The 21,793-nt window shown below is 46.0% G+C and overlaps 1 protein-coding gene across 1 annotated transcript in view; it reads left to right on the top strand.

Annotated features, from left to right (window-relative positions):
* LOC122558519 (uncharacterized) overlaps window positions 1-21,793 on the top strand; it is a 141,488-nt gene that overhangs the window by 86,971 nt on the left and 32,724 nt on the right. The window contains exons 9-12 of the mRNA XM_087996007.1: window positions 7,869-7,899; window positions 13,003-13,120; window positions 18,298-18,448; window positions 18,650-18,778. Coding sequence (XP_087852133.1) covers window positions 7,869-7,899; window positions 13,003-13,120; window positions 18,298-18,448; window positions 18,650-18,778 — 429 coding nt within the window. The remainder of the gene's footprint in view (window positions 1-7,868; window positions 7,900-13,002; window positions 13,121-18,297; window positions 18,449-18,649; window positions 18,779-21,793) is intronic.

Here is a 21,793-nt window from a genome sequence, read left to right as displayed (position 1 = left end):
ATCTTCTAAATTTCTATTAGATCTCCCCTCAATCTTCTAAACTGTAATGAATACAATCCCAAGATCCTCAGCCATTCATCGTATGTTAGGCCTACCATTCCAGGGATCATCCTTGTGAATCTCCGCTGGACATGCTCCAATGCCAGTATGTCCTTCCTGAGGTGTGGGGCCCAAAATTAGACCCAGTATTCTAAATGGGGCCTAACTAGAGTTTTATAAAGTCTTCGTAGCACATCACTGCTTTTATATTTCAACCCTTTTAGAAATGTACAGCATGGAAACAGACCCTTCGGTCCAACCCGTCCATGCCAACCAGATATCTCATCCAATCTAGTCCCACCTGCCAGCACCCAGCCCATATCCCTCCAAACCCTTCCTATTCATATACCCATCCAAATACCTCTTAAATGTGGCAATTGTACCAGCCTCCACCACTTCTTCTGGCAGCTCATTCCATACACGTACCACTCTCTGTGTGAAAAGGTTGCCCTGTAGGTCTCTTTTATATCTTTCCCCTCTCACCCTAAACCTAGACAACATTACATTTGCTTTCTTAATCACGGACTCAACCTGCAAGTCAACCTTTAGAGAATCCTGGACTCGCACTCCCAGATCCTTTTGTACTTTGGCTTTATGAATTTTCTCACTGTTTAAAAAATAGTCCATGCCTGTATTCTTTTTTCCAAAGTGCAAGACCTCACATTTGCTCACGTTGAATTTCATCAGCCATTTCCTGGATCACTCTCCTCAACTGTCTAGACCTTTCTGCAGCCTCCCCACCTCCTCAGTACTAACTGCCAGTCCACCTAACTTTGTATCATCGGCAAACTTTGCCAGAATGCCCCCAGGTCCTTCATCCAGATCATTAATATATAAAGTGAACAGCTGTGGCCCCAACACTGCCATTCCCAAAAAGGACCTTTTATCCCAACTCTCTGCTTTCTGTCAGACAGCCAATGCCCAACCCATGTCAGTAGCTCACCTCGAAAACCATAGGCCCTCACCTTGCTCAGCAGCCTCCTCTCTGAGGCTGAGGGGTGACCTTATAGAGGTTTATAAAATCATGAGCAGGGATAGGATAAATAGACAAGCTCTTTTCCCTGGGGTGGGAGAGTCCAGAACTAGAGGGCATAGGTTTAGGATGAGAGGGGAAAGATTTGAAAGGGAGCAAAGAGGCAACGTTTTCATGCAGGGTGTTGCATGTATGGAATGAGCTGCCAGAGGAAGTGTTGGAGGCTGGTATAATTACAGCATTTAAAAGGCATCTGGATAGGTACATGAATAGGAAGAGTTTAGATGGTTATGGGCCAAGTGCTGGCAAATGGGACTAGATTAATTTAGGATATCTGGTCGCCATGTAACCAGTTGGACCCAAAGGTCTGTTTCCATGAGGTACATCTCTGCGACTCTCTGACTCTATATCAACAGGTGAAATAGTGGGCAAAATGTTGGCAAATGGTGTATAATGTGGGAAAATGTGAAGTTGTTGATTTTGGAATGGAGAACACAAGAACAGAGAATGATCAGGGAGAAGGTAGGGCCGATCAGGGATAGCAGGGGGAACTTGTGTGTGGATACCGAGCAGATAGGGGAAGCTCCATTCCTGAGGAAGTGCTTTTGCCCAAAACGTCAATTTTCCTGCTCCTTGGATGCTACCTGAACTGTGTGCTTTTCCAGCACCGCTCTAATCTAGAATCTGGTTTCCAGCATCTGCAGTCCTTGTTTTTACGAAGCCCTAAATGAGTTTTTTGCTTCGGTTTTCACCAAGGAAAGGGAACTTGTTATAAATGAAAACTTAGTGGAACTGGGATACAGTCTTGACCAGATCAAGATTATTGAAGTTGATGTGCTAGAAATTTTGGAAGACATGAAGATTGATAAGTCCCCAGGGCCAGACCAGATTTATCCTAGGCTGCTCCGGGAAGCCAGAGAGGAGGTTGCTAAGCCGCTGGCGATGATACTTGCCTCCTTCTCGAGCAGTGGATGTGGTGTATATGGACTTCAGCAAGGTATTTGATAAGGTTCCCCATGGTAGACTCATTCATAAAGTCAGGAAGTATGGGATACAGGGAGATTTGGCTATCTGGATTTGGAATTGGTTGGCTGACAGAAGGCAGAGAGTGGTTGTAGATGGAAAGTCTTCTGCCTGGAGGCCAATGTTGAGTGCGGTACCGCAGGGCTCTGTACTTGGGCCTCTGCTCTTTGTAGTTTTTAATAAATAACTTGGACAAGGAGGTTATGGTGTGGGTTAGTAAATTTGCAGATGATACAAAGGTTGGAGGTGTCGTTGATAGTATAGAGGGCTACTGCAGGCTGCAGTGTGACATAGACAGAATGCAGAGATGAGCTGAGAAATGGCAGATGGAGTTCAACCTGGATAAATGCAAAGTGATGCATTTTGGAACGTCGAACTCGAATGCTGGATATAAGATTAAAGACAGGATTCTTGGCAGTGTGGAGGAACAGAGGGATCTGGGTGTGCAAGTACGTAGATGCCTCAAAGTTGCCACCCAAGTGGATAGGGTTGTTAAGAAAGCATGTGGTGTTTTGGCTTTCATTAACGGGGATCGAGTTTAAGAGCCGCGAGGTTTTGCTGCATCTCTACAAGTCCCTGGTGAGACCACACTTGGAATATTGTGTCCAGTTCTGGTCACCCTACCATAGCAAAGCTACAGAGACTTTGGAGAAGGTGCAAAGAAGGTTTACCAGGATGCTGCCTGGACTGGAGGGCTCGCCTTGTGAAGAAAGGTTGAATACGCTCGGAGTTTTCTCTCTGGAGGAAGAGAGGAGACCTGATCGAGGTGTACAAAATAATGAGGGGAATAGATAAGAGTCAGTAGCCAGACACTTTTCCCCAGGGCAGGATTGACTGGTACGAGAAGTCATAGTTTGAAGATATTAGGAGGAAGGTATAAAGGAGAGGTAGGTTTTTTACACACAGTGTTGTGAATGCATGGAACGTGTTACCAGCTGTGGTGGTGGAAGCAGAGTCAGTGGGGACATTTAAGCGACTGCTGGACATGCACATGGATAGCAGTAAGTTGAGGGATGCGTAGGTTGTTACTATATGTTATATTAGAATTAAATCTCGGCACAATATCATGGGCCAAAGGGCCTGTTCTGTGCTGTACTTTTCTTTGTTCTATGTTCTAACTATTATTTAAATGGAGAATAACTGCAGAAAGCTGCAACACGAAAGGAATTGGAGGGACATGTGCATGAAACACAGAAAGCAGGTCATTAAGAAGGCCAGTGGAACACTGGGCCGTATTCATTGGGTTTGGAATATAACAGCAGGGAATTGTTTTAGTTTTCCACCTGTTACCCAGTAGATAAGTGCCCACACCCAATAGTCTCTGTGTCTCTGCTGTGGCAGTTTCTGGAGGTTTGGAAAGCTCTGCCTGTCCCCTTCAGGGACAAACCCAACAGCACTGAGGTGAGTGATCTTGGCTGTTTCACAATCGACAGAAACTTCTTCAGAAAGCATTTCAAAACCCACAGGGGTTTCACCAGTCAGCCTGCTCTGCATGAGAAGGGTCCAGCCTTCTGTGGGACAATCGTTTTGTTCTGCAATGTTTCAAAGGAAAGGAAAATGCCTCCATGTCCCTTTCTTCAAATTTGTGGATTGTTGGGAAAATTTAAATATCACCGGACTTGGCCCTGAGCTGGAGGCAGATCTTTCCCCATCAATATCTTCACTGAGTTCCGGGGAATTGTTCCGTCTTAGTTCAAACTTTTAGGACTGAAATTCCCTTTTATTGTCCCCTCCCTATTCTCCTTTTTTCTTTTCTCCCCTTCCCTTTGGAATTCTAGTTCTGGTCTCCTGTGTTCCAACTAATTCTTTCCCAGTGCTACCTCATCTATTTCCAGCTCTACACTTCCCTCTATCTCCCTCAAAATTAGCCATTTCCATAAAACCATCAGATATCGGTGCAGAAATCGGTCATTTAGCTCATTGAGTCTGCTCCACCATTCAGTGAGATCCTGGCTGATTTGATAATCCTCTGCACAAACTTTCCTGCCTTTTCCCTGGAACCCTCGAGGCCCTTACTGGTTAAATATCTGTCTATCTCAGCCTTGGATATCCTTAATGGCCCAGCCTCAACAGCCCTGTATGGTAAAGTCTCAGAGATACACCACCCTCTGAGAGAAGGAATGCCTCCTCATCTCGCTCTTCAATGTGCAAACACTTCCTCTGAAATTATACCCTCTGCTCCGAGACTCTCCCACAAAGGAAACCAACTTCCCCACATCTAGGATTCCATGTCAGTGTCATGTGTGATCATATGAGTACAGCGAAAAGTGTAGAAAGCCGCCATTCCCAGCACCGTCTATGGTTCGATGCCAGATACGAGCATCCAAGTATTTGTTCCGGCCAATGTTGGAGGTGTGCACTGATTCCATTGCAGGGCCACTTCTCCATTGGTCATTACAAAAGTTAGGTTTAACCAGGGGGTCGTTAACGTTGCCAATTAGAGAGAGCTCAGACTGTAATAAAAACAGCAAGTGCCGTCTAAAATGGCTGTGTAAAATGAAGCAGAGATTAATCATAAATGGGCCTGTTAGACCTGGGAAGGATATAATGAGTGGTGTGCTGTAGGATTAGTACTGGGACTCTACTGTATACAATTGACATAAATGACTTGGACAAAAGGACAGAAGGTATGTTTCCCAAAAGATATACAGAGTTACTTCAATTATCCGAAGGCCACGGGCGGGGAGCATTCCGTTCGGTGAACCGAATGCCGGATAACATAGATGAGCCATGCATCGGGACCTTGTGATCTTGTTTGGATAATCTGAAATTTGGATAATCGAATGCCAGATAATTGAGGTTCCTCTGTAGATAAGTTAAGTGAGTGGGGAAGATCTGGCAAATGGAATATAATGAAGCAAAACATGAAATTGTCCATTTTGACAAAAGAATAAAAAAGCTTATGATCTAAATGGTGAGAGATTGCAGTGCTCTCGGGTGCAGAGGGATATGTGTGTCCTAATACAGGAATCATTAAAGGTCAGTGTGTGGGTGCAGCAAATTAGTAGGAAAGCTAATAGAATGGTATAATTTAATGAGAGGGAAATGGAATGCAGAAGTGAGGAGGTGAGACCACATCTGGAATACTCTGTGGAATATTGCTCACCTTATTTAAGGAAAGATGGAAATAAATGGGAAGCAGTTCAGGGAAGGTTTACCAGACTAATACCTGGAATAGAAAGGTTGATTTATGAGGAAAGGTTGGACAGACTAGGTTTGTATCCATTAGAGTTGAACAGAGTATGAGATGACATGGTTGAAATATATAAGATTCTAAACGGCTTTGACTTGGTGGATGTCGAAAGGATGTTTCCTCATCTTGAAGAAACTACAATGAGGGGTCATTGTGTACGACTCGGGGCTTGAGAAATGTAGAGGAAGCAAAGTATATTTTTCTCAGAGAGTCTTCTTGAAAAGGTGGTATAAGCAGAGGCCTTGAATATTTTGATGTCAGAATTTGCTAAATTCTTGTTAAAGCAAGAGGTGAAAGGTTATTAATGGGAGTGAAAAATGGATTTGAGTCACAGTTTTTTACATTTACAGTGTAAACCAGTAATAACATTCTAAAATAATCAAGAGGCGAAACATTGAGGCTGGGGAGGAAATAAATCAGCAGAGACAAAGTATTAAGGAAACTAATAGGGATAAAGGTTCCCAGGACCTGATTGGCTGCTTCCTAGGATATTAAAGGAGGTAGCTACAGAGATACTGGATGTGGTAGCGGTAACCTTCAAAGAATCGTTAGATTCTGGAAAATTCCCAGAGGATTGGAAAACTGCCTGCCTTACACACTCATTCAAAATGTGGACCAAGTTAAACATCACACAACACCAGGTTATCATCCAACAGGTTTACTTGGGATCACGAGATTTTGAAGTGCTGCTCCTTCATCAGGTGGTTGTGGAGAATAAGACCACTCCTAAAAGATGTTGGAGAGTTGAGATTAGGAGAACATTTGTCAGGATGCCAGCCTCTAACTCACAGAATGTCACAGGGATCAGTGCTGGAGCCAGTGGAATGGCTTCCTCTGCACTATAAGAATTCTGTGATTCTGTATGGAGGGATATCCTTATGATGAGAGGTTGAGTAGGTTTGGCCTGTACTCGTTGAAGTCTCACAAAATGAGAGAGATGACTTTCTTGAAACATTTAAGGTTCTTTGAGGATTTGACACTCCCTAGATGCTGAGAGTTATTTCTCTTTGTGGGAGAGTTTACAGGTAGGGGACATAATCTCAGAGGAAGGGATCACCCATTTGAGACAGAAATGATGAAGAATATCTTTTCTCAGAGGGCACTGGTTCTGTGGAACTCTTTACAGCAAAGGGCTGTGGAGACTGGACCATAAAGTATATTCAAAACTGAGGTAGACAGATTTTTAATCAGTGACAGAATTAAGTGAGAATGATCAGATCAATACAGTGGCACGGTGGCACAGTGGTTAGCACTCCTGCCTCACAGCGCCAGAGACCCGGGTTCAATTCCCGCCTCAGGCAACTGTCTGTGTGGAGTTTGCACATTCTCCCCGTGTCTGTGTGGGTACTCTGGTTTCCTCCCACAGTCCAAAAATGTGCAGGTTAGGTGAATTGGCCAAGCTAAATTGCCCGTAGTGTTAGGTGAAGGGATTGCTCTTCAGAGGGTCGGTGTGGCCTTGTTGGGCCGAAAGGCCTCTTTCCACACTAAGTAATCTAATCAGCCATGAACTGATTGAATTGCAGAACCTTTGATGGACTGAATGGTCTACTTCTACTCCTTATGATCTTATTAAATTGTGGAACAGGCCCAAAGGCCTGTATGGCCTGCTCCATGTCTATCTGTTTATATGTGTCCCTGCCTGCTAGGCCGCAATGTTTAGCAGGTACATCTGGAACCTCCACCAGACTGGGAAGGCTGAATAGGGCCCCAGTGAGAGCTGTATTAAAGCTTCAATTTTAAATGTTTGGATTTTTTTCCAGCTGTCCAAACCTTGATCTCAGCCTGAGCCCCTGGTTAGCCCCCAGTTCTACTCCTGTTAATGTGTGATTACCCTCCAATCCGGGGTAGTTAGAGCAGTTACACAATAGCACCCACTGAAGGGCTAAGACTTGGGAATTCTCACATTTGGAGTCTGCAGACTGATTCTCCATGATAACAATGATCATGTTTTAGTCACCATTGAAGTATTTCAACATTTATCCAAGACCCAGTGGTACTTGGGTCCTGATCGAGTACACAGACATTCTGGAATGTTCCCTGACCCCCTTTCAGTTGCTCAAAACTAATTACACTTATCATTTTCTGAGTTCTGTAGGAAGGTCAAACATTTGAAAATGTTAACTCTTTCATTTCCTTTTCCATAGATGCTGCTGGACATGTTAAATACTTCCTTTTGTGTTTATCCTTGGCAGATTGTTGGGCTTTTTATTGTTTGAGAGACGGTGTGACACTCTGTTGTAAAACAGTGTCACCTGAAATATCAGGGCAATGGGTATTTTCTTATCTCTATTTCTAATTAATTTATGCACTAAAAATAGATAAACCTTGCTTATTTCACTGAGCACTTACTAGAATGACTGACAACAAATTGGAAATAAAAACCTCTATAAAATATTCATGGTATGAATTTTTACTTTCAGATGATCTGTTTCAATATTTTTATCATATTTCTTTCCAGGACATTTTTGCCTTTTTATCATTTTTACCTTTCCAATCATGTCAATGTCACTACCCCAGTGACAGGCAGAGCCTGTGAAACACCCCTGTTAAGGTCCAATTATTACTCAGTATCTCCATTCTGTTATTTATAAACATTTATTTGATTGAAAACTTATCTGATGCTGTAAATTTCCACTTTAGGAATCAAGCATCAGCACATCCTCTTCAGCAGGTAATTAAATGTTTTTATAAATATATTATTCTGATCTGGATAATGTACATCTCAAGTTAAATCAGTTTACATCAACAACTTACAATTTTCTTAAGCAATGAGGTTGCCATTAAGGACCCGTTCTGTGATATTTCAGGGTACTGTACATGACTGTTGTGTGATAGACGCCCTTTGCTATCACACATTGAGGTCTGCGGCAGTTGGACCTCTGTGAGACAGTTCCATCAGAAATTTAAACTCAGCTCAATTGTATGTCCATTGAAGGAAATATTGGCAAAAATCCCATTACATATGAGTACTTTAAACTTAAAAAAAAGATTATGGCAGATCCGACCTTGGCCTAATCTTCACTTTCCCGCCCAATCACTGTAAACCTCAACTCCCTCGTGGATTAATAATCCAGCAGCAAGGTCTCAGCTGTTTGACAATTCAAATCCAACTGCTCATCAAGAGTGTCTGCTTTGGTGAGGATCTCATCGTAACCAACCTGGAGTATAGTAAAAGGTTTCCTCATTGGTTACTTACCACACAACTATGGGAAGTACATCTTTCCACCAATGAATCATTTAAAGAATTCACAGATTATGGATATTGTCAGGAAGACAGACTTTTACATAAATATTCTGTTGCCAGTGATCACAAACCAATCCTTACTAATGGAACTGAATCCCATGACTGGATTAATCAAATACAGTTCCGGCCCTCAATGTAAATATCGGACTAATCGGTGACTCCTTACAGCCTGGGAGGGCCAGAAATGTAGAAGGAACCACTCTCCCTGCCCTGTTGGTGAAGCTGGTGCCATGCACCCAATTAGTGCATCAGTCACTTTATAATGCAGCAATGATCAGTGAGCTGTCTGATGTGTGCAACATGAACAATGGGGTCGTGAAATGATCCTGTTCCAGAAAAGGTAAGTACTGTAATTCGCTTTGCTGCTTGGTGTTGCTTTATTGGGACAGCATGGCTGCTTGTAGCAGGTGGCAAAGATTTGCAATGGCTTTCTTCAGTTCATAGATTTAGATTTAAACCTTATTGTCATGTGTACTCAAGTACAGGAGAACAGTGAAAAATGTACAATGTCGCCACACATGATGTAATCTTAAGTTTGAGGGAACTTAGGTACAAAGTAGTAACATAGAGAAAGAAAGGTAAAAGATAAACCTTACAGTTGCTCTTAGTATAAGTAGAAAAATAAAGACATAAAAATAAAAGCTCAACAATGTTTCTTCAGTGCCCTCCCTGCAAGGGCTCGGCCTCCTCAGCTTTCACCCGTTCTCTGGGAAGCTACGCACTTCTTGCTCTTGATGCTGCAGATGCTGGGAAACCCCTCTCACCAAAATGTCAAACTCGCTGTAACCATGTTGTTTTCAGGTTCACAGACACCGCCACACACCGGACCTCCAGCCATCACCACTCCGGGCCCACAGACACTGGCACACACCGTACCTCCAGCCATCACCACTCCGGGCCCACAGACACCGCCACACACCGGACCTCCAGCCACCACCACTCCGGGCCCACAGACACCGCCACACACCGGACCTCCAGCCATCACCACTCCGGGCCCACAGACACTGGCACACACCGTACCTCCAGCCATCACCACTCCGGGCCCACAGACACCGCCACACACCGGACCTCCAGCCATCACCACTCCGGGCCCACAGACACCGCCACACACCGGACCTCCAGCCATCACCACTCCGGGCCCACAGACACCGCCACACACCGGACCTCCAGCCATCACCACTCCAGGCCCACAGACACCGCCACACACCGGACCTCCAGCCATCACCACTCCGGGCCCACAGACACTGGCACACACCGGACCTCCAGCCACCACCACTCCGGGCTCACAGACACCGCCACACACAGGACCTCCAGCCATCACCACTCCGGGCCCACAGACACTGGCACACACCGGACCTCCAGCCATCACCACTCCAGGCCCACAGACACCGCCACACACCGGACCTCCAGCCATCACCACTCCGGGCTCACAGACACCGCCACACACAGGACCTCCAGCCACCACCACTCCGGGCCCACAGACACCGCCACACACTGGACCTCCAGCCATCACCACTCCGGGCCCACAGACACCGCCACACACCGGACCTCCAGCCACCACCACTCCGGGCCCACAGACACCGTCACACACCGGACCTCCAGCCACCACCACTCCGGGCTCACAGACACCGCCACACACCGGACCTCCAGCCACCACCACTCCGGGCCCACAGACACCGCCACACACCGGACCTCCAGCCACCACCACTCCGGGCCCACAGACACCGTCACACACCGGACCTCCAGCCACCACCACTCCGGGCTCACAGACACCGCCACACACCGGACCTCCAGCCACCACCACTCCGGGCTCACAGACACCGTCACACACCGGACCTCCAGCCACCACCACTCCGGGCCCACAGACACTGCCACACACCGGACCTCCAGCCATCACCACTCTGGGCCCACAGACACCGCCACACACCGGACCTCCAGCCATCACCACTCCGGGCTCACAGACACTGCCACACACTGGACCTCCATCCATCACCACTCCGGGCCCACAGACACTGCCACACACTGGACCTCCATCCATCACCACTCCGGGCCCACAGACACTGCCACACACAGGACCTCCAGCCATCACCACTCCGGGCCCACAGACACCGCCACACATCGGACCTCCAGCCACCACCACTCCGGGCCCACAGACACTGCCACACACAGGACCTCCAGCCATCATCATTCTGGGCCCACAGACACCAGCACACACCGGACCTCCAGCCATCACCACTCCGGGCCCACAGACACCGCCACACACCGGACCTCCAGCCATCACCACTCCGGGCTCACAGACACTGCCACACACCGGACCTCCAGCCATCACCACTCCGGGCTCACAGACACCGCCACACACCGGACCTCCAGCCACCACCACTCCGGGCTCACAGACACCGCCACACACCGGACCTCCAGCCATCACCACTCCGGGCTCACAGACACCGCCACACACCGGACCTCCAGCCATCACCACTCCGGGCCCACAGACACCGCCACACACCGGACCTCCAGCCACCACCACTCCGGGCCCACAGACACCGCCACACACCGGACCTCCAGCCATCACCACTCCGGGCCCACAGACACCGCCACACACCGGACCTCCAGCCACCACCACTCCGGGCCCACAGACACTGCCACACACCGGACCTCCAGCCACCACCACTCTGGGCCCACAGTCACCACCACACACCGGACCTCCAGCCATCACCACTCCGGGCCCACAGACACCGCCACACACCGGACCTCCAGCCATCACCACTCCGGGCCCACAGTCACCACCACACACCGGACCTCCAGCCACCACCACTCCGGGCTCACAGACACTGCCATGCTCTCCCGATCCTGCTACCTTTCTTTCCGGAACTCCAGAAGGTGAGTAAACACCATCTAAAAACTAAGCAACAAACAAAAAACGATAAAAATGAGAAAAGAAGTAAAAAAATTAAACTAAAAGTGAATGAGCTGACCCTGCAGCTGCCATCTTGGAGGATATGCCTGAGTCAAGATTCAACCCACAGCCCTTCAATCTCCACCATGGGTGGGGTGGAGAGACGGGTCTTGAACACACCCAGCTGGAATGGAGAACATCTGTGTGCTGGGTGCACCAATCTGATCCATACCAGCCATCCAAGATAATGGCTACTCAGGGATCTGAGTTGCTATGACAACACACACTGTTAGACGCATGTTGAAGTATTGAGAATGATGGTAAACGATCTAATTCCTTTGGCTCTGTCACCATAGCTGACCAGAATCTCTCTTGCTCATGCTATCTGTCATTGCCATATGTGGGGAGGGGTTGCAAGTGGTTACTAAACTTGTTTGGCCATGTTACAAACACACTCATTCTGAAGAGGGGTCACTGGATCTGAAACGTTTAATCTGATTTCTCTGCATAGATGCTCAGACCTGTTGAGCTTTTCCAGCAATTTTGTTTTTTGTTTCTGGAGTGAGACCTGAGGCCAGATCACTGGCTCAAGGCAGAGGCAGGGACACTAGCCACTTGAGCACATGATCTACAATCGTGTACATGACCAACATACGATGCTGGATTGAGCTGTTAGGTGGAATTTTGGATGCTGCAGATTATTTCAACTAATTCTGATAGGTTTATCAAAATCCTTAATCAGCTTCATTTCACAAACAAACCCACAGGAAAAAGAATTCTAAAAACTGAATCACTGTTCACTGAATGAAGATAGGGACCCATCAGTGAATAAAGAGACAATTCGACCCCAAACTGTCTGGATTGTGTAAATGAGATATAAAATCTGACATAAACCTCAGCCTCTCCAGTCCAGAAATCTACAGTTTAGAACATGAGTTATCGAGAAATGTTTTGAGTGGAGTTGAGTAACTTTCAGCGCCATTTTAGTCCAGTAGCTTGAGAGTGGAAATGGTGGATAAGTAATGCAATATTTTTACTGCCTTGTAATGTTTGATCAGTGTTTTATGCTGCAGGTGAACATTTTAAGTTTGATGTTCTCCAATTTTGTTTTCTAATGTTATTCTTTAATCCAGAAAATTCCAGTATTCAGAGATACCTTGATCCTGAACATTTTGGATTGGAGAGATTACAGTCTGTCCATTTCATTATGCTCCATTTTTTCCCCTATGATCGTAAGGCTCTAATATAAACTGATCCAAATGATCCCTCTGTCAGATTGTGGATTTGCTGTGGATCCAGTACATGATTATTTCAGTTGTATAGAATATTTGAGAAGTTTGAATCATTGTAAGAGATTACCGTTTAAATTATTTATAACAAACTGATGCAGCAGTTTGAAACTTCGCTGCTTACAATTTAATTGAAGATTTCACTGATTGATTTGAGTCAAATCTGGAAATTTCTCTCAAACTCACTAACCAGTTAATTAAAGAGCTGAGAAAGGAATTCCACTCCCAGAATAAAACAAATCGGGTTTACCCCGAGACCGTACTGTGGGTGTTTTCCTGTTGGTATTTCGAAGGGCTGGAGCTGATTTGTATTGACCTGATTATTTAATCCTCTCCTTCTCCACTCAGGGCCGACTGAGACTTGTGAACATTTGCGGTGCCAGCTTGATGAAAGTGAACACTGCACGGCTGCAGTTGGAATAGTGAACAAATTCATCCAGAGATGTACCAGCCACACTCCGGACATGTAAATAATCATTCTCCCAGAGGGCAATGTCAGCCTCACAACACAGTTCATTTAGATATCATCCCAGTACTATGGGTTTTAACTAGACTGTATGTTCAATAATACTTGGTGCTTTTCGGGCCGTTCCCTCTGTTTGAACCTACTCTGTGCTCGTATCCCAGTCTGAAGGAGGTACCCGAGGCAGTCTTGTTGAAATATCAGAGGTCTCACCTGATGACTAGAGAGAGTCAGCAAGAGACCCATTGTGTTTCTTTAGGACAAATACCAGCCAAACCACATGCCAATCAGGCAGTGGCACGGCTATTGACAGAGCCTTCCTTGGAATCATTACCCTGGGGGTAGCAGTGCCATACAGTGAGAGCTGCTGGCAGCTTTCAGGGGCTGGCAGTTGATGTGCTCAGCAATGCCACTGAGGTGGTCATGGATGATGTCAGAAGGATCCCCCCATTCCCCCAAATCCCAGGCTCCTGGAGGAGCCACGCCACAGGTCAGTAATGTAGCAGGGATAGTGCTGTGGGAAGTTGCAGGGAAAAAGGGGCCAGGAGGGTAGGAAACAAATGCAGGGGCAACACTCATCAGCCCATCCCTTCCTGATGTGCTATCCCTCGATTAGTTACTGATTGCCTTTGATTGAAGGACGCCAATACCCGCTCTCCCCAGAGATGACAAGCAGCCCACACAGTTTGATCAGTCCAGCATGCCACATAGCACCATGCCCACTTGTAGCTGCGTTAATTCCAGCAGCGGTGTTGTGATGAGGCCATCTTGTGATCCATTATTGGTCACTTAAGGGCCTTGACGATGAGCATGGTGTTCAATTCCCGCCTCAGGCGACTGACTGTGTGGAGTTTGCACATTCTCCCCATGTCTGCGTGGGTTTCCTCCGGGTGCTCTGGTTTCCTCCCACAGTCCAAAGATGTGCAGGTCAGGTGAATTGGCCACGCTAAATTGCCCGTAGTGTTAGGTATGGGGTAAATGTAGGGGTATGGGTGGGTTGCGCTTCGGCGGATCGGTGTGGACTTGTTGGGCCGAAGGGCCTGTTCCACACTGTAATGTAATCTTAAAAAAAATATCTAAAACACCAGTGAGAACAGGATATTCTGCTCTAGCCTCATGCTAGTGTTATCCATGAAAATCCTTGGCCAGAGTGATAAATAGGGGGGGCAGAAATTAGGATTTATATTGCTTCTTTTACCATCAGCAAGCTCAGGTAAAATTGGTATCAAATGGAGAAATCTTTCTTGATGTAAGATGTTAAACTTGCACATTTCTGTGTTGCTTCCATAGAATGCTTATTATACTTTGCACACATCCCTATTCTGTTTCACTACATGTAGGTGGAAGTGGGTACTACAGATGCTGGAGATTAGAGTCAAGATTAGAGTGGTACTGGAAAAGCACAGCAGGTCAGGCAGCATTGGGTGTGTCTAGCTTGCACATAACTATCTCTTTTTTGAAAGTCTCCCATTTTCCATTATTTCATCCAGCAAAGAGAAATTCCAATGTGCTCCAGTTCATCTTTTAGACTCCTAAAATCTGTCCTTTCCCAGTCTGAGATCTTAATCCTTGACTGATTTTTATTGTTTGCCAACATAATATTGAACATGATTAATACTATGATCGCTATTTCCCAAATGCTCCCCTACTCTGGCATTCTCCATTTGGCCTGCCTCATTTCCTTGGACCAGATCCAATACTGCTCCCTCTCTGTAGGACTGGAAATGTACTGTTCCACACTGTTCTCCTACACACACATACTATATTTGTCCCAGTCTACCCTCGGGTAATTGCAATCACCGACAATCACAACCTGATTTGTCATGAAGGTTTCCACGATCTGCCAAAAAATGCTCTCTTCTACTTCCTCCCCTTTGTTTCATAAAAAATATCTAACAAGGTCACCACTCCCTTCCAGTTTCTCACCTCTAACCATATCGATTCCCTCACTGCTGCTACATCATATCCCATGAGACAAATCTCTGTTTCCTGTCCCCAGTTTTGTTCACTATACTCCGTACATTTACATACATACAATTTATCCTGCCCTTATTTCTTCCTTGGCCAATGGAAGGTGACCATGTCTTTGTTCACCATCAACACTCAATCCTTCCCTCACTTCCTTTTCCCTATTCTCCATCTTCTCTGTTTAGCCCTCTCTGGTACCTCCAAAACTAGGTCCATTAGTTAACCCCCATCCCTGCCTTACAAGTTTAAACCCACCCCCCGGGACTGTTTACTCCCTCAGCCAGGAGATTATTTCCATTTCTGTTTTGGTGAAGCCCATCTCCTATTTCCCAAAAGTGATACCACTCGTAATAAAATCTAAACCCCTCCCTCCTGCACAAGGCCTCAAGCCACACATTTACCTCCCTGATCTGTCTTTGCCTAAATGGTGAGGCTCATGGCACAGGGAATATTCCTGAGATTCCTGCCCTGGAGGTGCTGTGTTTCAACCTACTCCCTACCTCCTGAAGCTGATCCTACAAGACCTCCTTGCTATCCCTCCCTGTGTCATTGGCTCCCACGTGAACAGCCATTGGTTTTTCACCCTCCCTCCCAGAAGTTTATCCAGCCGTTACATTACATCCCAAATCTGTGCACCCAGAAAGCAGCAGAGCATACGGGACTCACCATCTCATCTGCACACCAGACTGTCTGTCTATTGCTCGAGTTATTGAGTCACCAACTGCTACCGTCTCCCTAATCTGCCTCTCAGCCCCTCTCTCTTTTCCCAGAGTACCTTCACGCACCATGGTATTGTGGTTTTCCTTCGAGTCATCCATCCCCAATTCAGTCACATTGCTCACGAAATAGGGATCTAAAACTTCAGACCCGTTAGACAGCGCCATGGAATCCTGAGTTTCCTGGATCTGCTGTCTCAATTCCTTTCAGTCACTCACTCACCTGCCATCTCTACACTCCTACTGCCTGGCCATCACATTCTGGAGTGACCACTCTTTGGTACGACTGTTCTTTGAGACTGTTCTTCGATACTGGGTCCTCCACAATCCCCTTCTCAGTTGGAGTGAGCGAGCTGTCTTCTCCCAGAGTCCTCCTGGGTCCCTTCTCACGACTGACCTCTGTTAGAAGCTCATTCTCCTGTTGAGCACAGGGACCTCCGCGATCCCCTTCTCAGTTGTGGGAAGCGAGCCAACTGTTCCGAGAGCCCTCCTCGATTGTTTGTCACTGCCTCCACCTCATGGTGTGTCACCAGCCTCTTGAGTTTACCTGTTGGATTGTTTGTTGAGGTAAAAATAATGACTGCAGATGCTGGAAACCAGATCCTGGATTAGTGGTGCTGGAAGAGCACAGCAGTTCAGGCAGCATCCAAGGAGCAGCGAAATCGACGTTTCAGGCAAAAGCCCTTCATCAGGAATAAAGGCAGTGAGCCTGAAGCGTGGAGAGATAAGCTAGAGGAGGGTGGGGGTGGGGAGAAAGTAGCATAGAGTACAATGGGTGAGTGGGGGAGGGGATGAATGTGATAGGTCAGGGAGGAGAGGGTGGAGTGGATGGGTGGAAAAGGAGATAGGCAGGTAGGACAAGTCCGGACAAGTCAAGGGGACAGTGCTGAGCTGGAAGTTTGGAACTAGGGTAAGGCGGGGGAAGGGGAAATGAGGAAACTGTTGAACTCCACATTGATGCCCTGGGGTTGAAGACCTTTGTTCATGGGATAGAAATTGGCACCCATTCACACACTTTCAAGGCTATTTCAAGGCTAGGGTGTACAAGTGATGATGCATTCAGTGACTGTAATCCTAATTCAGTGCAATGTGGCTTTTGTCTTTTCTTAAAAACCATGAAGAGATTTCTCACCATGACCTTCCTCCTTTCTGCAGTCCTAACTGGCTGACCCCTTATTCTGTGACTATAACCCTCCTTACCATCTTTCTTTGTTGCAAAGTCTTCTGCTTCAATACCCTGGATATCTTTCTCTGTCTCTCTGTTTTATAATTAATCATGAATAAACCTACTGTGATCGTGTACTTCTATGGAATTACTCAGACAGCCAGATCTCATATCTCAATCATGTAAAACACTTAAATCCTGAAACATTTTAAAAATTATAGTTGTAGATTTATAGAAGAGGTAAAGTTGTCATAATCTTAGAAGATCACTGACCTACTCTCTCATTGAGAGAGATTACTGGAGGTGATTGAACCTGAAAGTCACCACACTTCAGGTGAGGGGATGGGGTGTTTGAGAAGGAGAGTCAGTAAGGGGATTGAACCCATGGTAATGACATTACTCTGCAAAACAAATCAACCATCCAGCCAACCGAGCTAACTGACTCCCAGATCAATACACGTATAGATGAAGGTAATTTAGTCACTTTCCTGAATCACATTGGTGATGAACACCACTCTCTGTAATCCTACCAAGTGCAGCGAGTGTGCAGTGTCTTCCTACTTGTTCAGCACCATCCTGCATTTCCTGAAGCTTCTGATCCTCCCTTCCCTCAGCATTCCCCCATTGCCATTTACAAAAATCTACTATCTTGTTGAATAACTGAGCTTCCTGGGAGCTATCTTTCCCTACTCTGGGTCTCAGAATGATATCTTCCATCAATTACTCAGTTTTTGTTGTGACTAATGACTGATTAAACCTCATGGGTCTGATAAAGTCACTCAGTGCCTCTGCACAAACTGGTCTGACCCTACCAGATATCTCCAGGCCAACTGATTGGCATCATTCTGTCTTATTTCATGCGAGTGCTGCATGTTATGCAGAGAACATAATCAATGAGCATTGTCTGGATGGCATTGTGTGGAACCAGGACACGCTTTGGCCGAAAGCAAACTGCCCAAGGCACTGGGCAGATCCCAGGATGGTAACAGGAAGAAAATGTGTGAAATATTGTAATCAGGAATGTAGCCTCACATTTAGACCCGTACCAAATGAGCAAACAGGTCTGGTTGCACCATGTGGAAGTGCTGTATTTACACTGAAGACAAAGACCTCATGAGTCGGCTGTATAGCCTCCCCAAGGGCTTCAGGCCTCTCTCCTTCACCTCCTTCACCCAGACGGGCAGCTAGAGTGCAGTGTGGGCCTCAGGCCAATGCCCTGTGTGAAACTATTTGTCCTGATGCAGCAAGTTATCCTGAGCCCACTGCTGCTGAACTCCAGCCCTCCATTACTGTCGAGGCAGTAACATTCTTCCTTTACCAATCTTATGCAGAGCTTCGATCATCTCAGGTTTGGAAAACAAATTACTGATTGGAGATTGTGAAGAGGACAGACAAGTTATTGAAACAGAGAATGTAATATTCCACATTCGAGATACAGAAGTTGAAACTTTCCCAGGTCTCCAGTTCCCTAATGCAGATACGGTGAGTGTATGTGGAAATCCTATCAATGCAGCCCCCCTCAGTACTGCCCCCTCATTTTTTGTGCTCAAGTCCTAAAGTGGGACAAAAGGCCAAAAGTTTGAAACTTCTTCAGCATGTTCCTCTTGAAGGGAAGAGGGAAATGGCATTGCAGATTCTTGTCAGTTAACCAAATGTATTATTTCTATTGAATGTAAAACCCAGGAGAATATCTCTGCCTTTGACCCAGCGATTAGGATCAGTCTGCCACCAACTCTCCTGGACAACATCAACATTACAACGAAAACGATACAGAGTAAAGTCATATTATTCAGGGATGCAAGATTGTTCCAGGTAATTAATCACTTTCCCAAGTGTGTAATGAGCTGTTGGATTTTATCAAAAGGTACTAAAATAATAGACCTTTCTCCCTGTTGCTTATTGAGCATTTTGTCGGAGGCGAGAGTTTTGTTTTTGTTGAGCATTATTTAAACAGTTGTTGAACTCTTGCTAAGGTAAATTGATGCTTTGAGCAGATATTTCTTTGTGTGTTTGATAAGTACATCATCCTGAATGTGAGAGTTTCCAAGGCCAGACCGAGTAACATGAGCAGAGGACACCAGGGTGGGGGAGGGAATGGAATAAAAATGACCATCTTTGGTTAAAAACCTAATCGTCAAATATTTGTGCTTCAGGCTAACATCAGTCACTTTGTACATCACTGCACAAAAACAAGTGACCAGTGTGTTAGTGTGACAGTAAACACTGTGTGGTACAGTGGTAGTGTCCCTACCTCTAAGCCAGAAAACCTGGTTTCAAGTTCTACATGTTCCAGAGGTTTGTAATAACATCTCAAAAGAAAGCACCGAAATGTTACCTTTCTGATGGACAACAGCAAGGGACAGATTCAAGCTTTAGGTTTCCTTCAGGTTCAACAATAACAGATTGCATTTAAATAGCAATCTGCCAAGATGCTGCACAGTGGTGTGATCCACCAAGCATGATCCAGGGTATCCTCTCAGGTACGTAACAGCCCTCCAAGACTGACCCAGGGTATCCTCTCAGGTACGTAACAGCCCTCCAAGCATGATCCAGGGTATCCTCTCAGGTATGTAAGAGCCCCTTCATGTTCTTGAAGATGAGAGTGCTCCAAAGGACAGGGAGTTCTTACTGATAGAGTCTCCCACTTTAGTGTGATCATCAGTGATGGTCATTGTCAGAGAGCGTGGAGTGAGGCCTGGTGTGAGGATCATGGAAACAGTTTGTATCATAACTGCAGAGACAGTATGGGTTTACTGATGGACGCAGGTACAGGGATTGTGATGTCCAATTAATCCATGCCTGTTGATTGAGGTGGAGATAGGATATCAGTTTTGTGCTACCTCATTTCCATTGTTGCTACATACAACCACTGCCCCGGGGCTGATCATTGGCTAAACAGATCAGTAAAGGTTCCAGTATCATGTGTGTCAAACATCGTCTAAAGCCAGGGTCCACTTCGAGATGGGGAGATGCTCTTTGACTGCAGATGGTGCTGAGACCATTCAAACATCAGGGTTGTGGAACAGCCAACAGTGCTGATCCTCGGGGACAGCATGGATCAGACTTTCAGATATGCACCGCAAATCTTATTGGAAGAGGTATTGAAAAGAAGAGATGTAATGAATAGGAGAGGTGCACGGTGTACTCAGAATCCCTCAGTCACATCTCGAGTCATCAGAGATCCACCACCCACTGACACACAATAACCATCAGTAAAGACACTGCCTTAACGCACACACGTTTTCCCTCATCCACACACTCTTCACACTATTATAATACTCACAACTTTGACACACTGCCAGCTATTCAACCAGAACAGCTGCATTAGCATTGCATGTTACTCACGGACACACTCACTTCATTCTTGCAGGACAGGGTGGGTCACAGATGAGGAGGCAGGAAGTGGGGGGAGAGGCCCCTGTGTGTTTCAGCTGCTCTGGAGGAGACAGCATCAGCCATTGTGTTGGTTTTTACTCTTGCTTTGTGGGGAAAGTAAACAATGTGACGGTCAGTGACAGAGAACCAATAAGGAATCGCTGACTTGGAAGTGGAGTTAAAATTCTAGGTACAAAAACAGAAGTTGCTAGAAAAGCTCAGCAGGTCTGGCAACATCTGCGGAGAGAAATCAGAGTTAATGTTTCTGGAAACCGGACCTGAAGCGTTAAGTCTGATTTCCCTTCACAGATGCTGCCAGACCTGCTGAACTTTCTCTGTTTTTGTTTCTGATTTACAGCATCTGCGGTTCTTTCGGTTTTTATTTTGAAATTCTTGGTATTGCTTGTGAATGATGTGTTCACATCCAGCCTGAACAGAAAGGGGCTGCCTCATTCCAGATATCGTTTTTGTTCTTCCACTTCTCCCTTCCCATTCTTACACCTGTTCCTCAGCTTCTCAACTCAGAGGGGACAGCGAAAGCCTCATGATGACGTTGGATCACTATAAACCCAGCGGCCACCTTCTGTAGTCTGGTCTATCAGAGTCTCTGTCTGAGCTTGTTACAGGAGTCTATTGTGTGATCTTGTGTTCAGGCATTCTCATTATAACAAACATACTGCAGACCAGGACAAATCCTGACACCTGCTCAGCTGGAGATGACTGGGCTCTTCCAGAACAGTTCAGGACATTGCTTCAGGACATCAATGGTCTGTTCTAAAGAATGGGAGCATGTCAATGTCATGTGCACATGTGTAAGGTTCCCATCCGGAGTCATGGGCCATATCATGAGGAGGTCATCCTGCTGATCATTAACCAATCTTTGCATTGCCAGGATAATGGGCACAAATGGCACAGAGGACTGCCACAGAATGAATGTGTCAGAATTGCTGCCAGGATAATGGGCATGTACCTGAAAGATAGGTTACCTATGGTCACACAGCAGACCCACATTGAGGGAGTGGAATTACTTTCAGCTCAGGGAAATGGTAAAAGTTAAGATGATTCATACACAAGGAAATGTGTGTGAGCTCATTGACAAACCTGCACTGTGTAAAGGCTGCAATCCAAAGAAATCCTTCAATTTGTTCCACCTTCAAGAGGGACTGGGATGAATTTCATTCCCTTTGAATGGAGAGTCTCTCTCATGCAGGAGTATACTGAAAACTGCAAGCTGTTGCAGCCTCAGGGAAACTCAGAAGCTTAAGAGTTCAGAGCCACAGTCCGATTGATGGCCATTATTAATGCTGTCCCTGCTTACCTCTGAGGTTGAGCTGCAGTCGTTGGTAAATTACAGTCACAATCCTTTTTAGTGAAATAGTCACAAATTGTTTTCATCGCTAAAGTTCAGGGAGGAATTGCTTCCAAACCATTCTTAGCTGACATGGTATCTGT

This window comes from Chiloscyllium plagiosum, unplaced genomic scaffold (genome assembly GCF_037043375.1).
Source record: "Chiloscyllium plagiosum isolate Xiang-an unplaced genomic scaffold, Cpla_swu_hap1 HiC_scaffold_17, whole genome shotgun sequence".
Lineage (NCBI taxonomy): Eukaryota > Metazoa > Chordata > Chondrichthyes > Orectolobiformes > Hemiscylliidae > Chiloscyllium > Chiloscyllium plagiosum.
The sequence above is the reverse complement of the archived record's forward strand: the minus strand, read 5'-3'. Positions and strand labels throughout refer to the sequence as shown.